Source organism: Stegostoma tigrinum, chromosome 21, assembly GCF_030684315.1.
Source record: "Stegostoma tigrinum isolate sSteTig4 chromosome 21, sSteTig4.hap1, whole genome shotgun sequence".
Taxonomy (NCBI): domain Eukaryota; kingdom Metazoa; phylum Chordata; class Chondrichthyes; order Orectolobiformes; family Stegostomatidae; genus Stegostoma; species Stegostoma tigrinum.
In genome coordinates this window covers 4,869,953-4,888,063 of record NC_081374.1, presented here as the reverse complement: position 1 = coordinate 4,888,063, position 18,111 = coordinate 4,869,953, and the positions used below count along the sequence as shown (strand labels likewise).

At 41.1% G+C, this 18,111-nt stretch overlaps 1 protein-coding gene across 4 annotated transcripts in view; it reads right to left on the bottom strand.

Annotated features, from left to right (window-relative positions):
- LOC125462906 (suppressor of tumorigenicity 7 protein homolog) overlaps window positions 1–18,111 on the bottom strand; it is a 160,393-nt gene that overhangs the window by 98,910 nt on the left and 43,372 nt on the right. For 2 of the 4 annotated variants that reach the window (XM_048553402.2, XM_048553404.2), the window contains exon 2: window positions 10,944–11,026. The exons of the other annotated variants lie outside the window; for them this stretch is intronic. In XM_048553402.2, the coding sequence (XP_048409359.1) occupies window positions 10,944–11,026 (83 nt within the window). The remainder of the gene's footprint in view (window positions 1–10,943; window positions 11,027–18,111) is intronic. 4 annotated transcript variants of the gene reach the window in all.

Below are 18,111 nucleotides of genomic sequence, written 5' to 3'. Positions count from 1 at the left end.
TTAGTCACAGGAGACGGGAGTAGCGGTTGAAGGATGCTTTTCGGAAAGGAGGGTTGTGACTTGTGGCTTACACCAGGGAGCAGTGCTGGGACCTCTGCTGATTGTGATCTACATAAATGATTTGAAGGAAAATAAAGCTGGTCTAATGAATAAGTTTGCAGACATTACAAAAGATTGGTGGGGTTGTGGTTGAGGAGGATTATCAGAAGATACAGCAGGATATAGATCAAATGGGCGCATGGGCAGGAAAATGACAGTTGGAGTTTAATCTGGATAAATCTAAGGTGATGGATTTTGGAACTCAAGTACAGATGGAAATTATACAATGAGTGGCAGAGCCCTTAGGAAATTAGCCCTTAGGAATATTGATATGCAGAGGGATCTGGGTGTGTAGGGCCACAAATCTGGGTGTGTAGGGCCACAAATCACTGTGCACTGTAAAGAAGGGAGTGAAAAAAAGGCTTATGGTATGCTTGCCTTCATTGGAGAGGGTATTAGGTACAGGATAGTCAAGTTATGCTGCAGCTTTACAGAACTTTAGTTCGACCATATTTGGAACATTGGGTACAGTTCTGGTCACCACACTACCAGAAGGATGTGGATGTTTTGGAGACAGTGCAGAAAAGGTTTACTAGGATGTTGCCTGGTACGGGGGATTTTAATCATGAAGAAAGGTTGGATAGGCTGGGTTTGTTTTCACTGGAATACAGGAGATTCAGGGGCAACCTAATACAAAGTTTATAAGCTTGTGAATGGCATGTACAGAGTGGAAAGTATGAGGCATTTTCCCTAGGGTGGAGGGGTCAATTACTAGGGGATACATGTTCAATGTGAGCGGGGAGGATTTTAAAAGAGATGGGCAAGGCAGGCTTTCCCCACAAAAGGGTGGTTATAGTGTCTGAAATGTGCTGCCAGAGGTGACAGTGGAAGCAGACACAATCGCAACATTCAAGAAGCACTTGGACAAGTACATAAATAAGACGGGAATAGAGGGATATGGATCTTGCAAGTGAAGACAATTTTAATACGGAAGGACAAAATTTAATTGGCACAGACTTAGAAGGCTGAAGGGCCTGTTCTTGTGCTGTATTGTTCTTTGTTCTTCTGTAGCATTCTCGATGACACCTTCAATCACTTTACTGACAACTGAGAGTTTGTCAATGGGGTGGTAATTCACTGGGTTGGATTTGTTCTGCTTTTTGTGTGCACGATATTCCTCGGCAGTTTTATACTTTGTTAGATGGATACCAGTGTTAAAGTGGCACTCAAACAGTGCAACTACGGCCAGACTTTTGCACTTATTTCCTGCATTCATTCGACACTCCCGGTGTAGCACTGAGGGACTGGAGTTATAGGTGCTGTCTGTTAATCTGATGTTAAAACTGAAGTCATTCTTTCCTTCTCTGAATGCAAAAGTCACTGTCTGCTAGAGCAGCCAGTGTGCTGTGCATCCTGGCTGATACTTACTCCTTAACAAACAGGCTGTTACACAATCTGTTTTTGGGAACTTGTTGTGCATAAAATTGATTGCAACATTTCCTACAACAGTAATTACACTTTCATAATTTGTTACTGGCTTTTGGATGCTTTGGAGATGTCCCAAGGTTAGGAAACTCCAGAGAAAAAAGTTTTTGTAGCATTTTGTTTTAAATAAATGAATTTGTATTTAAATAAATGAGTTTGTATCATTTGGTCACAGAATTAAGCATTATATTTCCACTAGTGTTCTTATCAAAGTCTAAATACAGTAAGCAGTCACTTTTATTTAAGCTCCTTGCAGCAATTTGCAAGTGAAGAAAACCGTTCTTGCCACTGCAGCCTTCTCCACTTACCAAACCTTACCACTTCACAAACCCACAGCACTGGTGAAAAGTGAGTTCACTAACCACTAATCATGTACTCTGAACTCATTCACATAAATCTGTGCACTTCGGCACATGCAGCAAAGCTTTAGAGGGCCAGGCATCACAGCTGGGCCCAATGTTGTTATGGCCCACATTCCTCAGCTTTGGCTTTGACTCTCAGGCTAAACCTTCAGCTTCTTGTGACCATTACAACGAATCTGTACATCATCACCATTGAAATAAAATGCCTCTGGCAAGGTTTTTAAAAAAAATGATTTTAAAAAAATAGCTGTGAAAGATTATGTAAGATATGAGGCAATGTGCTCTGGCTCACACTTATGGGAAAAATTAGCCTAAGACTGCTTTCAGAAGAATTTATGCAGATAATTTGAAAACATGACTCCAATGACTCTGAGCAGTCAGCACACTGCTTAGTGGGGAAGGGAGTAGCCAATGTGTCTGAAAAGTTGTGTTCTCCGCCTCAACCTATAGGCAACAGGCACCTCTTCCTGGCTGACTTGAAATGTGCAAGGATTACTTATCCTGAGGAGAAGCAGGATTGTAATTAAACTTCTCTGACAACATATTCCTGAGAATCTAAAATCTCTAATTAGATGAGTCACTTCATCTGACAGTAGAGTTGAGTGGAGAGAACTTACAAATCAGTTTCAAACTGAAATGAAAGAACACATGAGGTGGTTTATGCATCATTTCATGGGATCAACCGAGCAGCGGTAATATGTCTGGAATAGTAATCCAGAACCTCAAGTTAATGCCTGGAAACATAATTCAAATCCCACTATGGCAGATGGTGAAATTTGAAATCAATAAGAATCTGGAATAAAAAGCTAACCAAATGGTGACCATGTTTCACTATCTCTGTCAATTGTCATTGAAAGCCCATCTGATTTACCAACATCCTTGAGGGAAGGAAATCTGCCGTCCTTACCCTGTGACTTCCAATACTTAAGTTTTGGATGATCAAGAAACTAGCCTTATGTCTAGGTATCTTTGTTTAACTGGTCCAGGCATGTTATGCCACAATTCTGCAGCAGGTGGGACTTGAACCCTGGCCTCCTGGTACAAAGGTAGTGTCCCTACTATACCACAAGATTCCTACTGATAATTATAAATTTTATAACCATTAAAAACCCATTCAATAACGAGCAATCTTTCACGGGCTTTTATAGCAAAATAAATAGCTCTCGTCAGCTTAATAACTTCAAAACAACTGAATTTTGATCACTGACAGCAATCTCTGATTGCCACGTTTAACTGAGCACATATCAGTCCCCAAGTCACACTCAGGGATGGTCTGGGCGGGATGCTCTGAGGGTTGGTGTGAACTCGTTGGGCCGAAGGGCCTGGTTCCATACTGTAGGGATTCCATGATTTAGCAGAATAACGACAACAAGCAGTGACATTCTCAATGATATTGTTTCTGTAAAATCTAGTCCTTCAAGTCAAGTCACGGATCAACCACAGCTTCTTCCAACATTGTCCAGCAGAGCTAGAACCACCCAGGAACTTTTGCAGACCACAGACTGAATAAGGGGGTGAGCGGTGGGAAAAATGCCTTATTTGTTCTCAGCCCAATACTCTAGAATTTCCTCTCTCAATCTCTGTGCCTCTCTACCTCTTTCTCTTCTTCTGGAGCTCTTGAAAACCAAGCTTTTTGTTTACATGTGCGATTATTTGTCCTTCTGGTGACTTGGCGCCAAAGTTTGTTTGATATTGTTCCTGTGAAGCACCAGGGGCTATATAAATGACGCCGTCAGTGTTTTCTTGTCAGTAAACAGCAAGCAGAATGTAAAGCTCAGCTTGGGGCTCAACACCACACTAGGATATTGCACCTAGTGAGCAGTCAGAGACAATGGAGATTAGATGATGTCGGGAAAGTAGTGGAGTTTTTGGCAGGTGGCAAAAATGATGACCATTATTTGATCAACATAAAGATGATGTGGTCGTTAGCAGGTGGTTGAGAGTTTGAGTGTTTAGATTTGGGCATCATCAGCTGACTTGGTGCATAAAACTAATTCAGAGTGTGGGGAAGCACAGACAGAGGGAGGGAGAAGGCCACGAGTGAAGGGGTGGGGAGATATTGGATTTTCACTTGATGGGATGCTAGAGCTTAGAACAGTACAGGCTCTTCAGCCCACAATGTTGTTGACCTATTATCCTACGAAGATCAATCTACCTTGCGTACCCTATCCAAGAGTCACTTAAAAGTCTCTAAGGTATGTGACTCCACGACCACTGCCGGCAGCGCATTCCACACGCCCACCACTCTCTGTGTGAAGAGCCGATCTCGGACATCCGCCTTATACCTTTCTCCAATCACCTTAAAATTATGCCCCTTCATATTAATCATTTCCACCCTGGGAAAAAGCGTCTGGCCATCCACTCTATCTATAGATCTCATCATATTGCACACCTCTATCAAGTCACCTCTTATCCTTCTTCACTCCAATGAAAAAAAGGCCTAGCTCCCTCAACCTTTCCTCATAAGAACTGCACTCCAGTCCAGGCAGCATCCTGGTAAATCTCGGCTGCATCTTTTCTAAAGCTTCCACATCTTTCCGATAACGAGGTGACCAGAATGGAACACAATATTCCAAATGTGGTCTATCCAGAGTTTTATGTAGCTGCAGCATAACCTCACGGCTCTTAAACTCAATTCTCCCACCAATGAACGCCAACAAACCATACACCTTCTTTAAATCCCTGCCAACTTGGGTCGCAACTTTGAGGGATCTATGGAAGTGGGCCCCAAGATCCCTCTGTTCCTCCACACAGCCAAGAATCCTGCCAACAATCCTGCATTCAAATTCAATCTTCCAAAATGAATCACTTCACACTTTGCTGGGTTGAAATGCATCTGCCATTTCTTTGCCCAGCTCTGCATCCTGTCAATGTCCCATTGCAACCTACAACAGCCCCACATGCTGTCCACAATACCACCAACCTTCATGTCATCAGCAACCTTACCAACACACCCTTCAATTTCTCATGAAAGTCATTTATAAAGATCACAAAGAGCAGAGGTCCCAAAACAGATCCCTGCAGTACATCGCTGGTCACCAAGCTCTAGGGTGAATATTTTCCATCTACTACCACCCTCTGTCTTCTATTGGACAGCCAGTTTTGTATTCAGACAGGCAAATTTCCCTGAATCCCACGCCTCCTTACTTTCTGAATGAGCCTACCATGGGGAATCTCATCCAATGCCTTGCTAAAATCCACATAGACCGCATCCACTGCTCTAGCTTCAATGTGTTTTGTCACATCCTCAAAGAATTCAATAAGGCTTGTGAGGCATAACCTGCCCCTCACAAAGCCATGCTGACTATTTCTAATCAAACTGTGCTCTTCCAAATAACAATAAATACTATCTCTCAGAATCCTCTCCAATAATTTGTCCACCACAGAAGTAAGACTGACTGGTCTATAATTTCCAGGATTATCCCATTTCCCTTTTTTGAACAAGGGAATAACATTTTTCACCGTCCAATCAACTGGTGCTACTCCAGTGGACAGTGAGAACACAAAGATCATCACCAAAGGGCAGCAACCTCTTCCCTTGCTTCCTGTAATAACCTTGGGTATAGCTTGTCGGGCCCAAGGGACTTATCTATCCTCATGTTTTTCAAAATTTCTAGCACATCCTCCTTCCTAATATCGACATGTTCGAGCATATCTGCCTGTTCCATGCTGTCCTCACAAACATCAAGGGCCCTCTCACTGGTGAATACTAAAGGAAAGTATTCATTAAGGACCTCCCCTACACTCCTCTGACTCTGCGCACAAGTTCCCTCCACTATCCCGGAATGGCCCTACCCTCACTCAGGCCATCCTTTTGTCCCTCACATAAGCACATAATGCCTTGGGGTTTTCCTTGATCCCACCCACCAAGGTTTTCTCATACCTCCTGCTGGCTCCAAGTCCATTCTTCAGTTGCTTCCTGGCCACCTTGTAAACCTCTAGAGCTCTGTCCGATCCTTGCTTCCTCAACCTTAAGTAAGCTTCCTTCTTACTCTTGACAAGATGTTCCACATGTCTTGTCATCCAAGATTCCTTCACCTTGACATCCCTTCCTTGCCTCAGTGGGACAAACCTATCCAGTACATGTAGCAACCGCTCCCTAAACAATCTCCACATTTCTGTCACGCGTTTCCCCCAAGAACATCTGATCCCAATTGGTGCTCCGAGGTTCTTGCCCCTAATAGCACTGTAATACCCCCTCCCCCAATTAAATATCTTCCCATATCATCTGCTGCTATCCACTCCACGACTGTGGTAAAGGTCAGGGTGTTGAGATCACTACCACTGAAATGCTTTCTAGCCGAGAGATGTGACCCCTGACCTGGTCCGTTGCCAAGCACCAAATCCAATATGGCCTCCCTTCTAGTCAGCCTATCTACATAGAGTCAGAAATCCTTCCTGGACATACCTGACAAAATCTGCTCCATCCAAACTATTTGCACTTAGGAGGTTCCAGCCTATATTAGGGATGTCGAAGTCACCCATGACATCAACCCTATTACTTCTGCACCTTTTCAAAATCTGTCTCCCAATCTGTTCCCGCACTAGATTGTGCAAATGTTGCAGTATTTGAAAACTATGTAAACTATATGCGAAGCATGTATGTATATATGAGTGAGGATCAATGATGCTTACTTTACCTTATATGGCAAATCATTTACATTGATGCCGTACCATGAATCCATTATGGTGTTTAAGTTGTTTTGTCACCCTGAAGCTATCAAATCTAATGACTGTAAATAAACATGACAGTAGCTCAAAGTTTAGTTGAAATTTAATGAGTCAAGATAGCAACTTTGTCTCGCTGGCTAAAATAAAGTTTAAAAATACTTTTATGCTTTGAAAGATGGGATCTAAAGTTTGATAGTTCTGGTGAAACTTAACAAAATCAGTTCATAGGCTCGCTATTAATTTCTTCTGATTTTATCTGGAAATGCTAACTTGTTAAATATATTTCTACGTTTGCAGAGTGCAATTCCATTCAAAGTTCCTCTTATAAAAGCAGTCGTTGCCCACATATAGCGAGGCATGGATTACGGGCATCGAGCTAGCACATGGCAAGCGACATTTCACCATTTCGCTGCCAGGCAATGATCATCCCCAACAAGAATACAACAACTTTGTACAGTAATCTACAGACAGCACACCTAGGATACTGTGCACAGTTTTAGCCTTTTACTGAAGAACAAATAAAGCTGAGCTGGAGGCAGTTTGGAGAGGTTTAAAAGGCTCACTCCTAGGATGAAGGAAAGGTCCTGCAGGTTGGGCCTATATCATTAGAGTTTAGAAGAATGTCCCATGATCTTACTGAAATAAAGACGGTAATAGGGTCTTGGCAGGATGCAAGAGGAAATAAGAACAGGAGACTGGAGTTCAAAACCAATGGATCTCCCAATTAACAGAGAATTTAGGAGGAATTTATGCAGTCAGAGGGTTGAATACCTTCGGAATTCTCCACCCAGAGAGCAGCAGAGCCTAGGTTATTGAACACATGAAAGGCTCAGGTGAGGCAGACTTTTAAACCGACACGGAAGTTGAAAGTTATGAGGAAACAGCTAACAACTGCCTCTCAAACCTCAGTCAGATCAGCAGTGGTCTCAATCAATGGTGGTACAGTGTCAGAGGGTTGAAAGGCACAATCTTGCTCTTACATCATTATCTTCCATGGGGACTGGCTCTGTTAGGCTCCATGCAGCCTCGCAACAAAGATAAAACCAAAGCGCAATACTCTCCATTTGCAACTTTGAGAAACTCAAATCAGCAACTCAATTCAAGCAGTCTGCTCAATTGCTCCCTTCCCAAGGCACCAATGCTGCAGCAGGTACTATCTACAGGATTCAATGAAACACCTCGGTAAAGTTCTCTACAGCATCTCCATACTCTGTAACCTCTGCAGAAATTCTCACTTCATAATGGTCAAAATGAGAATGCTAAATCTTCCAAACGACTCTCTCAGAAACATGGACCAAAAGAGTCCATCAAAGATCTCTTTCCAATGCTGTAGTGTTTGGAGAGAAGACAGAACATGCACCCTTTTATGGCACTTGCTGCCAAATGGTCAGTTTAAAGGTCCAGTTTAAATATTATTGAAGTGGTGACCATATGAGTAAGTGAACAGATATGGTGAGCACATGAACGAGATAAATGGGTCGCAGAGGCTCTGATTGTTTGGGAGGGAGGTCATCAGTATGGGAGATTCCTGTGTGATTACCCAGGAGTTAAATCAGATTTTAATCTAAGAGTTTCTGGCTAGCTACCTTTCTGAGTACATCAGAACTGTCCACAGTCTCCAAACTTTAAATTAGAATCAGAGACATTCATAAAAAGGTCCCAGGGAGGAGGGCAATTGCCTAATGGAAGTTCAAACTTCTGAGACAGGGCAGGGAATTAAAACATCTACAGGGTTACAATGCAAATATCCAGTTGTATATCCACATCCAAAGATTTGAACAATTGTCACCATATTACTTTTGTGGGTTGAAATGAACATCGAACCTTCCACAGATAGCACTCTCACCTCCAACCCATCATATCCTTTCCACACTCAACCCCAAGAAAAACATCATTGCGGTTCCTCAGTCAATTCATTCACAAATTAGGTAGTGATCAATGCCAAATTTCATTCGATGCTATAGCAAAGGGATCAAGGGAGACAGAGCAGAAAGCTTCTAATTGGTGAAGTTTCATGAGTAAAACACTAAAGAAAGCTGATTAACTATGACAGACTTACAACAGTGACAGGAAAAATGCCAAATCAACTGAAGAAATCACCATAGTTAAGGCAGAAACTGTCAAGACTGAAAACTTAACTGGAAATTTGATAAAGGTATTGGGTTGAAGGGCAAGTTAACAGAGAGTGTAACTATATCTCCAGGATGGTAATTTACAACATATACTGGTTGGGCAAAATTAGCTGTGTTTCTATGTTGTAACTGCTGTATATTTCTGTCAGCTGTGTGGAATCATAGCACGTCCATCTCAAGAACAGGCGCTCAGCCCATCAAAATTTAATGTACGTCTCCCACATGCCGCTTGCTGCTCTCCTGCGTTCTCACCTTCGTGCTCAGGTCTTCAGATTACTGCACATTCCAGGGCTGCCTAATCTATTCTGATAGGTAAAGGGCAAGTGCACAATGTCCCTTTCATTGCTATCAGCAAAAGAAGGCCATTCAGTCCCTCAATCCTGCTCTAATATGGCTTTTGTGCAACTACAGATTTATTTGGATAAAATATGTTAAAAAAAATGTGTTCATCGGATAATGGATTTGCTGGCTAGGCAAGCATTTATTTTTGAATCCCAATCACCTTTGAAGTGTTAGTGGTAAGCTGCCCTTTTGAACTGCTGCAGTATACATGGAACAGGATGGGTAGAATTGCCTCCCACTACACCATAAGTCTGTGATTCTGTGCAGAGTACAGTTAGGATCCCAAATACTGGTATTACTGGACAAGCCACAGTCTACAGTGAAACCTGGTTTCATAAATAGCAAGTTTTACTATTGCTGTTCACTTACTAGGTAGTCACTGACATTATACGCAAGAGGCTGCCAATGTACTTTTAACAAAAGAACAAACGATTACTACACAAAAAAGGGTGTTTATTGGGAGGGGGTGTGGGTTGGAGAGAGAAAAAGATGGAGAATGTCCAAACACCAATTATATTGCACGATAAAACAAATCTGAAATGCTCTTATTATAAATATCAGAAACGTAGCCCTTTTACCCTCAGCAACCTTACAGATACTCGAACCCGAGTGAACAGTCTCCCTGTATCCATTTAAAAGTTCTTTGGCTAGTTGGAATGTCTGTAAATGGTTTCTGGAGCAATCTGCCGACTGACATTTAAGCATTGTCAGAGCAAACATGTGGGTTTTCCATAATCTCAGTTTCCAGCAGTTTTCTGGCTAGTCTTCTTACTCGCTCAGCTCTTCAGCTCCATTACCTTGTATGCACAGATACAAGCTCACTGACATTCTAGGTTTTCTTCTCATAAATAAAATTTCCCCACTCAGACATTTTGGAGGCTAAGCTAACAGCACCTTTTCATACTGACAACCTGCATACACTGTGACCTTCTGGACAGATCCATCTTTCAATGATACTGGACTGCTGACACCCAGTTGCAGCATATTTTTCCCTCCACTTGGAGTCTTCCCTTGTTGCTAATGCATTGAAATATCTCTCCCATCACAGGGTTTTAAAACCTCATTTAGATGGATATAAACACATACCATAACCACTCTCTGAATTCAAAAATAAAAGTTTAAACCACATTCTCACCTAAACACACATAAACAGTAACACAAATCAAACCTAAAGTCATGAACTGCTCCTTCACTTTAGATCCCAAGCTTCCAAAAAATATGACAAACATCTGTAATTGTACACAGACAATTCTGTCAGGGAGGGAATTTAGGATTTTGACCCAAGGACACTACAGGAACATCAGTTTATACCAAGTCAAGATAATGATTAGCTTGGAGGGGAACTTGCAGGTGATGGTGTCCCCATGCATCTACTGTGCTTGTCCTATTAGAAGCTAGAGATTGTGTGTTTGGAAAATGCCATACTAATAACGTCCTATAAAAACCACATCTGACAGCAACTTACCAATCTCAGTTTTGAAGACACCAAGTGACAGTCTTTATTCACAATCTATTGGAGGACACTGTTCCAGGCTTCAATGAAAAAGCGCTTCCTACTTTTTCCTGTATTTGTTCCATCTGAATTCTGTCACCAGATGAAATACAATCTGCCCATCATCTCCAAACCAAAATGAGGTTTGATCTGATCACCTCACAATCGACTATGATATAGAAGATATAAGCCAATGAGTTAGCATTATCGGAAATAAAGCAAGGTCATTTACGTTGACAGCCTTCAACCAAATGGGAAACGTGTTTTAAAAGATCTAGACTTTTTTCCAGAAATTGCTCAGGGAATTGTTCCTTGGTTGAGACCACAGCCAATAGGGATCAATGGACAGTGACCAGGCGCAGAATTCCAGAATTCAATGGGGAAAAAATGTTTTTTTAAAAATACAGATATAATACTTACTAATATGAGTCCTGATATGAGAGAGGACGTTCCTGTTAATGCCACATAGAACTTCGGAGTCAATGTGTTCAGAAATGCAGCTACTAAAGGAAGAGAAATTATTCACAGGTAAACAAGGGAAACAGACAGCAACACAAGCACACATAAAAAAAGCAAAGGAAACAGGCTTGAAGCTTTTTTGGGGTCACTGGTGTTAAACTAAATTGGCTGAAATGAAAGTCACTTTCCTATTGGGTATATCAGCTAATGATTACATTTTTTTCATCATTCTGTGGATGTCAACGTCTGGGTGGTTAGAATTCTCATTTCAGAGACAGACAATCGCGCACTTACAGTCCCATTCCAGAAATCTGAGCCTATGACGCAGGCTGACGGTGTTGTTTGGACGGAGTGCCGCACCGTCTGAGGATGTGAATCAGATGAAAAATTATTAATCCAGGTTGATGCTGAAAGATCCTGTGGTACTGTTCACAAATCAGTATGCGGTTTCTCTGGGCTCTGACATTTAACCCACAAGCATGGCAGAAGCAGATGAGCTGATCATTTAGTTCAATGCTGTTGGTGGAACCTTGCTCTTGGTTGCAACACTTTGTGACATAGCAGTGAGTACACTCCAGAAATAAAACATTGTCTGTGAAGCACTTTGGGATGTGCACAGGATGTCAAAGGCATATATTGTCACTTAACTGCCTTAAAATATCTTTTTAAAAAATGCAACTGCAGTCATCAATAACATTGCAACATCACAAGGTGGCAGTAGAGGGTCTTCAGCAAGCTTTTTATCGTACTTATAAAAAGTAAAACTCACTTCATTAATTCAGGGTTCTTTGCAAACAACTATGATCAGCTGAGGGACAGTGAACCACGGAATATGGATTTTGTGTACAATTCCTAATTAATTGAGGGCACTGCTCAGTAAATACTTCAAAACAAGAAGCTAATCTCAAACCTCAGTCCCAGCAGATTCAGGATATCAAATGTGCCAAACAGAACACGCAGTGAAAGGAATGACAGACTGTGATTCCTACAGCATCTTTCATAACCTCAGGCATCCCAACTGCTTCACAAACAAGCAGGTATTTTTGCAGTGCAGTCACTGATATAATAAAGCTAAAATGTTGCCATAATGCAAACCGGAGGGCTGTGCTCTCATTAGCCAGACTTGACTGGTTGTTGACCTAAAAAGGTCACCCTGCCTCAGATGAAGGGAGAGGTTAAGGAGGAGAGTCCTGGTGAAGGAATTAAATCCACGCTGCTGGCATTACTCTGGCAGCTGTCCAGCCAACTGAGCTTAAACCACATACCCCTAACCTCGAGTGAATACAGCACCCAATTTGCACCACAGCAAACTCCTGAAAAGAAACACTGAGTTATTGACCAAGATAAACTATTTTTGCCAGTTAGTTGCTAAAACAAATTGAGCAGGACAGGAGGAAGAAACTCCCCCTGCTTTTTTTTTTAAAAAAGAGTGTGCCATGGGATCTTTCACAGCTGAAGAGTGTCTAATCCAAACAACCACATGCCTAACAGTGTGGGACTCTCTCAGCACTACTGGAGGACATCACTTGACCTTTTTTGCTCAGGTGTCTGAAGCAGGATTTCAGCCATAATCTTTTTACTGTAAAAGGTTAGTGTTACCCACTGAGCTACAGGAATACAACAACACAGCCTAAGTTTTCTAAATTCCACTAAATCTGCTAAAGTCAGATCACAGAAAAGGAGGAGGAGAGGGGACCTAATTGAGGTATACAAGATAATGAGAGGCATAGATAGAGTTAGAATAGCCAGAGACTATTTCCCAGGGCAGAAATGGCTAGCACGAGGGGTCATAGTTTTAAGCTGGTTGGTGGAAAGTATAGAGGGGATGTCAGAGGCGGGTTCTTTACACAGAGAGTTGAGAGAGCATGGAATGCGTTGCCAGCAGCAGTTGTGGAAGCAAGGTCATTGGGGTCATTTAAGAGACTGCTGGGCATGCATATGGTCACAGAAATTTGAGGGTGCATACATGAGGATCAATGGTCGGCACAACATTGTGGGCTGAAGGGCCTGTTCTGTGCTGTACTGTTCTATGTTCTATGTTCTACATGACATCAGGATATAGTCAAACTGGTTTATTTGAAATCACAAGCTTTCATAGCATTTCATAGCACTGCTCCTTTCTAATTGGCTTGAAACACACTTGATTTCAGCCCCACGAATGCAGCATCCTGAGAGAAGTAGCCAGAAAACAGAAGGAAGATTTATATATGCATGGAGATTAAAATACTGAATTCAGAATGTAACTGTAAACAAGAAATTCAGAACAAGAACTACAGTAATAACATGATCTTCTAGCATGCCCCTTCTCCAAACACATTCCTCTAATGATGCGCAAATCGCTCCCTTCAGGGTGTTGGCCAAGTGTCAAATAGACTGAAGTATTTTAAGAATGTCAACACCCCAATACATAAGTGAGTCTACTCCCTTCAGACAGCATATTATGGAAATGCTGCTGAAAACCTGGGTAGCAAAGTGGCTACTTATTCATGCACTTATAAGGTTTTACTTTATGCTGAAGTGGAAGCAAGGAGAAGACTGGTGTTATTCTCCATCTGGAATGGACACACTGGATAACTAAAGTGTTTGATGCTTTTGAGCAGGTTTTCACACCAGTTGAAAATCGAACAGAAGGAGAACTAGAAGCAAAAACAAACAGAAGGCTGAAGGACCTCAGCAGGTCCAATAACATCTGTGGTACAGAAATACTGTTCATGTTTTGAGTCAGAATGTCTTCATGAGCAGCCATTTATTCCCTCACACATGCTCCATATCAAACAAGACCATGGCTGAACCTCAACCCTCGAAGAATGCAAAAATCTAGCCACGCATACACTCAACAATGAGGCATCTATACCCCTCTGAGGTAAAATATTCCAACTCAGAAGGTTTCGTTTCAGTCAAGTGGGCACAAATTACTTCTTATTAAAGAATGAGGAAGGAAGTGAAAGCATGGACAAGCTATCCAATGCCAACAGCCAGTGCAGGTTCCTTTTTTTCTGACGGCCACAGTCTGATGTTTCCTGTATGTCTACTGCTCAAATAAGATTCTGGGTGAAATATAAACTGTTCATTTGCTAAAAGTGGTTATCAAACAGCTGTGGTTTAAGAATGGAGCTTTACAATCAAGAACATAGTAAGAACGTACGAGATAAGAACAGATGTAGGCCATACGATCCTTCAACTTGCTCCATCATTCAACAAGATTGTGAAAAATCTTCAATACCAGGTCCATTTTCCTGCCCTATTCACATATCACTTAATTCTGTGGTACCCAAAAAACAGATCTCAGTTGACGTTCCATTCGATACTGAGAGTATTTTCACAGCCCTCCAAGCAGAGAACTAGAACCATTCGAGCTTAGTGAAAACATTTTCATCACAGTCTCAAATAGCTCCAGTTTTTATTCTGAGACTACTGCTTAATTCTAGACCTTCTGCCACTAGGAAGCAGCCTCTCACCACCTAACCTGTCCAGCCCTATGAAAATGTGATTCACTTCAAAGAGATCACCTCTCGTTCTTTCAACACCAGAGAACGTACAAGCAATCTTTCATCATAAGACAAACCTTGGATCCCGGAAATCAATCTAGTTTTAACTTAGTTGCATTCCCTCTATAGAAAGTATAAACTTTCTTTCCTGAGCAGACCAGCTGTATATGGTACTCAAGGTGCAGTCGCAGTAAGCCTTACTTGTAAATTTGACCTAGTGGTGACATGGGCCAAAAATGTATCCAATATTAAATACCTTTAAATTTCCACAAGTCTCCACAATTCCACAAGGGATTGTGTATTTTCTTTTTATGGGACAATAAAAATGAAATTTAAGGTTGAGACATTATCATAGAATAGGAGGAACGTTTTGCTACTTGGAAATTCAAGTGTGGCACATTGCTTTTTGGAAGCACTAAGAGTGAGGATTCAAGATTTAGCAGCACAAAGAAACTTTCAAGTTAAGAAAATTAAGAAAAACTGCCTGACTGGTTGCGTCACAATATAAAAAGTCGTAAATGCCAAGCAGAGAAACAAATAGAAGGAAACATCTGGAGCCTGCAGACAGAAAACATCCATTTCTCATGTGGGATAAAGGCAGAAAGACATTGAAAGCATAGAAAGAACTCACACCAGAAAAAAACCAGTTGACACAATAAATCTAGAGATGGGGAACAGTGTCACGGAGTGTGGTTAATGTGTGGTATGAACTGCTAGAGGAAGTGGTAGATGCAGGTACAGTTAGAACATTTGAAAGACGTTTGGACAGGTACATGGACAGGAAAGTTTAGAGGGATATGAGCCAAACAAAGGCAAGTGAGACTATTTTCGTTTGGGAAACTTGGTCAGCACGGATGAGTTGGGCCAAAGGGTCAGATTACATGCTGTATGGCTCTATGACAATAAGAAAATAAACTTTACATGTTATGGTTTGGATTTTTGGTCATCAGAATTTTGCCTAACCTGTCTGTAATTCTTTTGCAATCCATGGTGTATTCGTAAATTGTTTGACTTCTGCCTGTCTTCAACATGGCTTTGTGCATGCATGCTGGGGTAGTTTGGGGTATTTTAAAAAGGGGGGTGGTTTAAGTTACATAAACTAAATTGTATATCCTCCCTTTTCATTGTTCTTGTTCAAGTGTCTTAAAATAAGTACAACAGTTGTTTTACCTTTCTGACGGACCCTGTTGCGAATTGTTTTTGTCCTGAGAAGCTGGTCAGGAAAGTTGGTCATTTCAGTGGTCCCATAGGATTTTACACATTTTGTGAAGGATTGTGTAAACAGTGGGGCACGATAATTGGTGCACTGTTCCTTGTTCAGTCGTGACATTAGATCCTTGATTCCCCCACTATTTCAATTATGTTTAGTGTCTCACACTGTGGAGACTGATGCAAAACATTGAACAATTGGCAGATGCTCATTCTCAATTGCAATTTGTCTTGTCTGCCTCGAAGTGACTAATGAATACTTTTACAAATATCTCATCTTATAAATTTGCAAAAGCTTTAAAGATCTGTTTTTATATTTCGCTTTCTTCCTCTACCAATATTTTAGTCATCTTTGCGAATATTGAAGTTTTCTCAATCAAGCTTATTGCTGCTTTGGCACTGTAACCATTTTTTTGAGCTAACACTATCTTTAATTACTTTAATTTATCATTGTTTATATTTGCCTGGCTGGGTGCAGTTCTACCAAAACTCAAAAAGCCCAAAACCTCAACCATCCACTTGACTGGCACTACATTCGCAAACACCCTTTCCCTCCACCAATGTCAGTAGCAGCAGTGTATAGTATCTACATCAGGCGCTGCAGACATTCACTAAAGATCCTCAGACTTTACCTTGCGAACCCAGCACCACTTCCATTCAGAAGGACAAGGGCAGCAGACACATGGGAACACTACCACCACCTGCAAGTTCCCCTCCAAGCCACTCATCTTCCTGACTTGCAAACATACTGCCATTCCTTAAATGTCACTGGGTCAAAATCATGGAACTTCCTTCTTAATGGCATTGTGGGTCTAGCTACAGTGCCTGGGCTACAGTGGTTCAAAGATGCAGCTCACCACCATCTTCTCAAGGACAACTAGGGACTGATGATAAGTGCTGGCCAGACAGAAATGGCCGCATCCCTCAAATCATTTAGAACAAAGACTTTTCAATAGAGCATTTTTATTATTCAGGGGAATGCCTATTTTTTGAGAATTATGAATTTTAAAAATGTTTACATTTGCTTATCTGCAGTCATATCTTTGAATCTAATTTCCTTATCCGAGATAATTCCTTCCTCAGAATCCTGAAATTAACTTTGTTAAATTTAAAACCCAGCTTTGGATTTACCCACACCACTCAAACTTAAAGTTCTATATTACGATCTCTCTTCCCTGAAGGATATTTCACCATTAAAAAAAAACATACTAATTAACCGTATTTTATTACAAACAACTTGATCTAAAATAGCCTAGGTTCTCAACATACTGTTCTAGAAAACAGTCCTAACCGCACTGTATGTATACATTTACAAAAATACTTGGCTTGGCCAGACAAACTAAAGATTAATGACATCTGCAATTACTGTATTATCTTCATAACACGTTCCTTTAATTTCCTAATTTATGCACTACCAAAACAATGATTACATTCCGATTTATGAAGTTAACTTCCAATCTTACTCGTCTTTATCTCATAAGTTATTTCAGTGTTACTTTACCTCCTTTTCCATTTCGCCTATGTTGCTAAAGGTAACTACCCTGGAATACTTAGTTCATAATGAGTTTTGAGAAGATTTGTAGCTCAGGTTGAGGTTCTGGATGTGAGTTTGCTCACTGAGCTGGAAGGTTAGTTTTCAGACATTTCATCACCATTCTAGGTAACATCATCAGATGACATCACCAACCCAAGGAAACCTAAACAGATAAATAGAAAGCGGGACATAACACCAGCGCTTCATTGGAGGCTCACTGATGATGTTACCTAGAATGGTGGCGAAACGTCTGAAAACTAACCTTCGTTCATAATCTTGGTTTCCTTGCAATTATTTAATTAGTGACTAGATCTAACTCATTTATCTCTCCCTGTACCAGTAATTTAATCAATTTTGTTGTGAAGGCTTTTACTTAGTATGTTAACTGGTCAGCCTTAATTTACGAACTGCTATGGCATCATCTAAGTGTCTTGGCGAGGACTGCTCTCTTAACAGTTCACCCACTACCACTGGCCAGGAAACTGCTGCTGATTGCTGGGGAAAAAAAATTGGCTCACTAAATTTCCGTAGGGAAGAAAATTACCAACTTTATCTGGTCTGGCCTCCATGTGATTTCAGACCAATAGCAATGTAGTTGGACCTTATCTGTCCTCTAGGCAATTTGGAATAGGCAATAAATGCTGGCCCCAGCTTATCATGTTGACATCCATGAACAAATCCAAATAAAACTGAATCCAGTTCTGACTGAGTTAATCACCAACACATTCCAGATCTGGTTACAAGCCTCCAATAATTGTGTTTCATGAGTAAAATACCTTCACTAAGGCAGATGACTGAGACAATTTCCAACATAAACTCTTAATTACTAAGCTAATAATACACATACATTATCTGCATTTTTGAATTGCCATGGAGTTTCCACTACAAACTGAACATA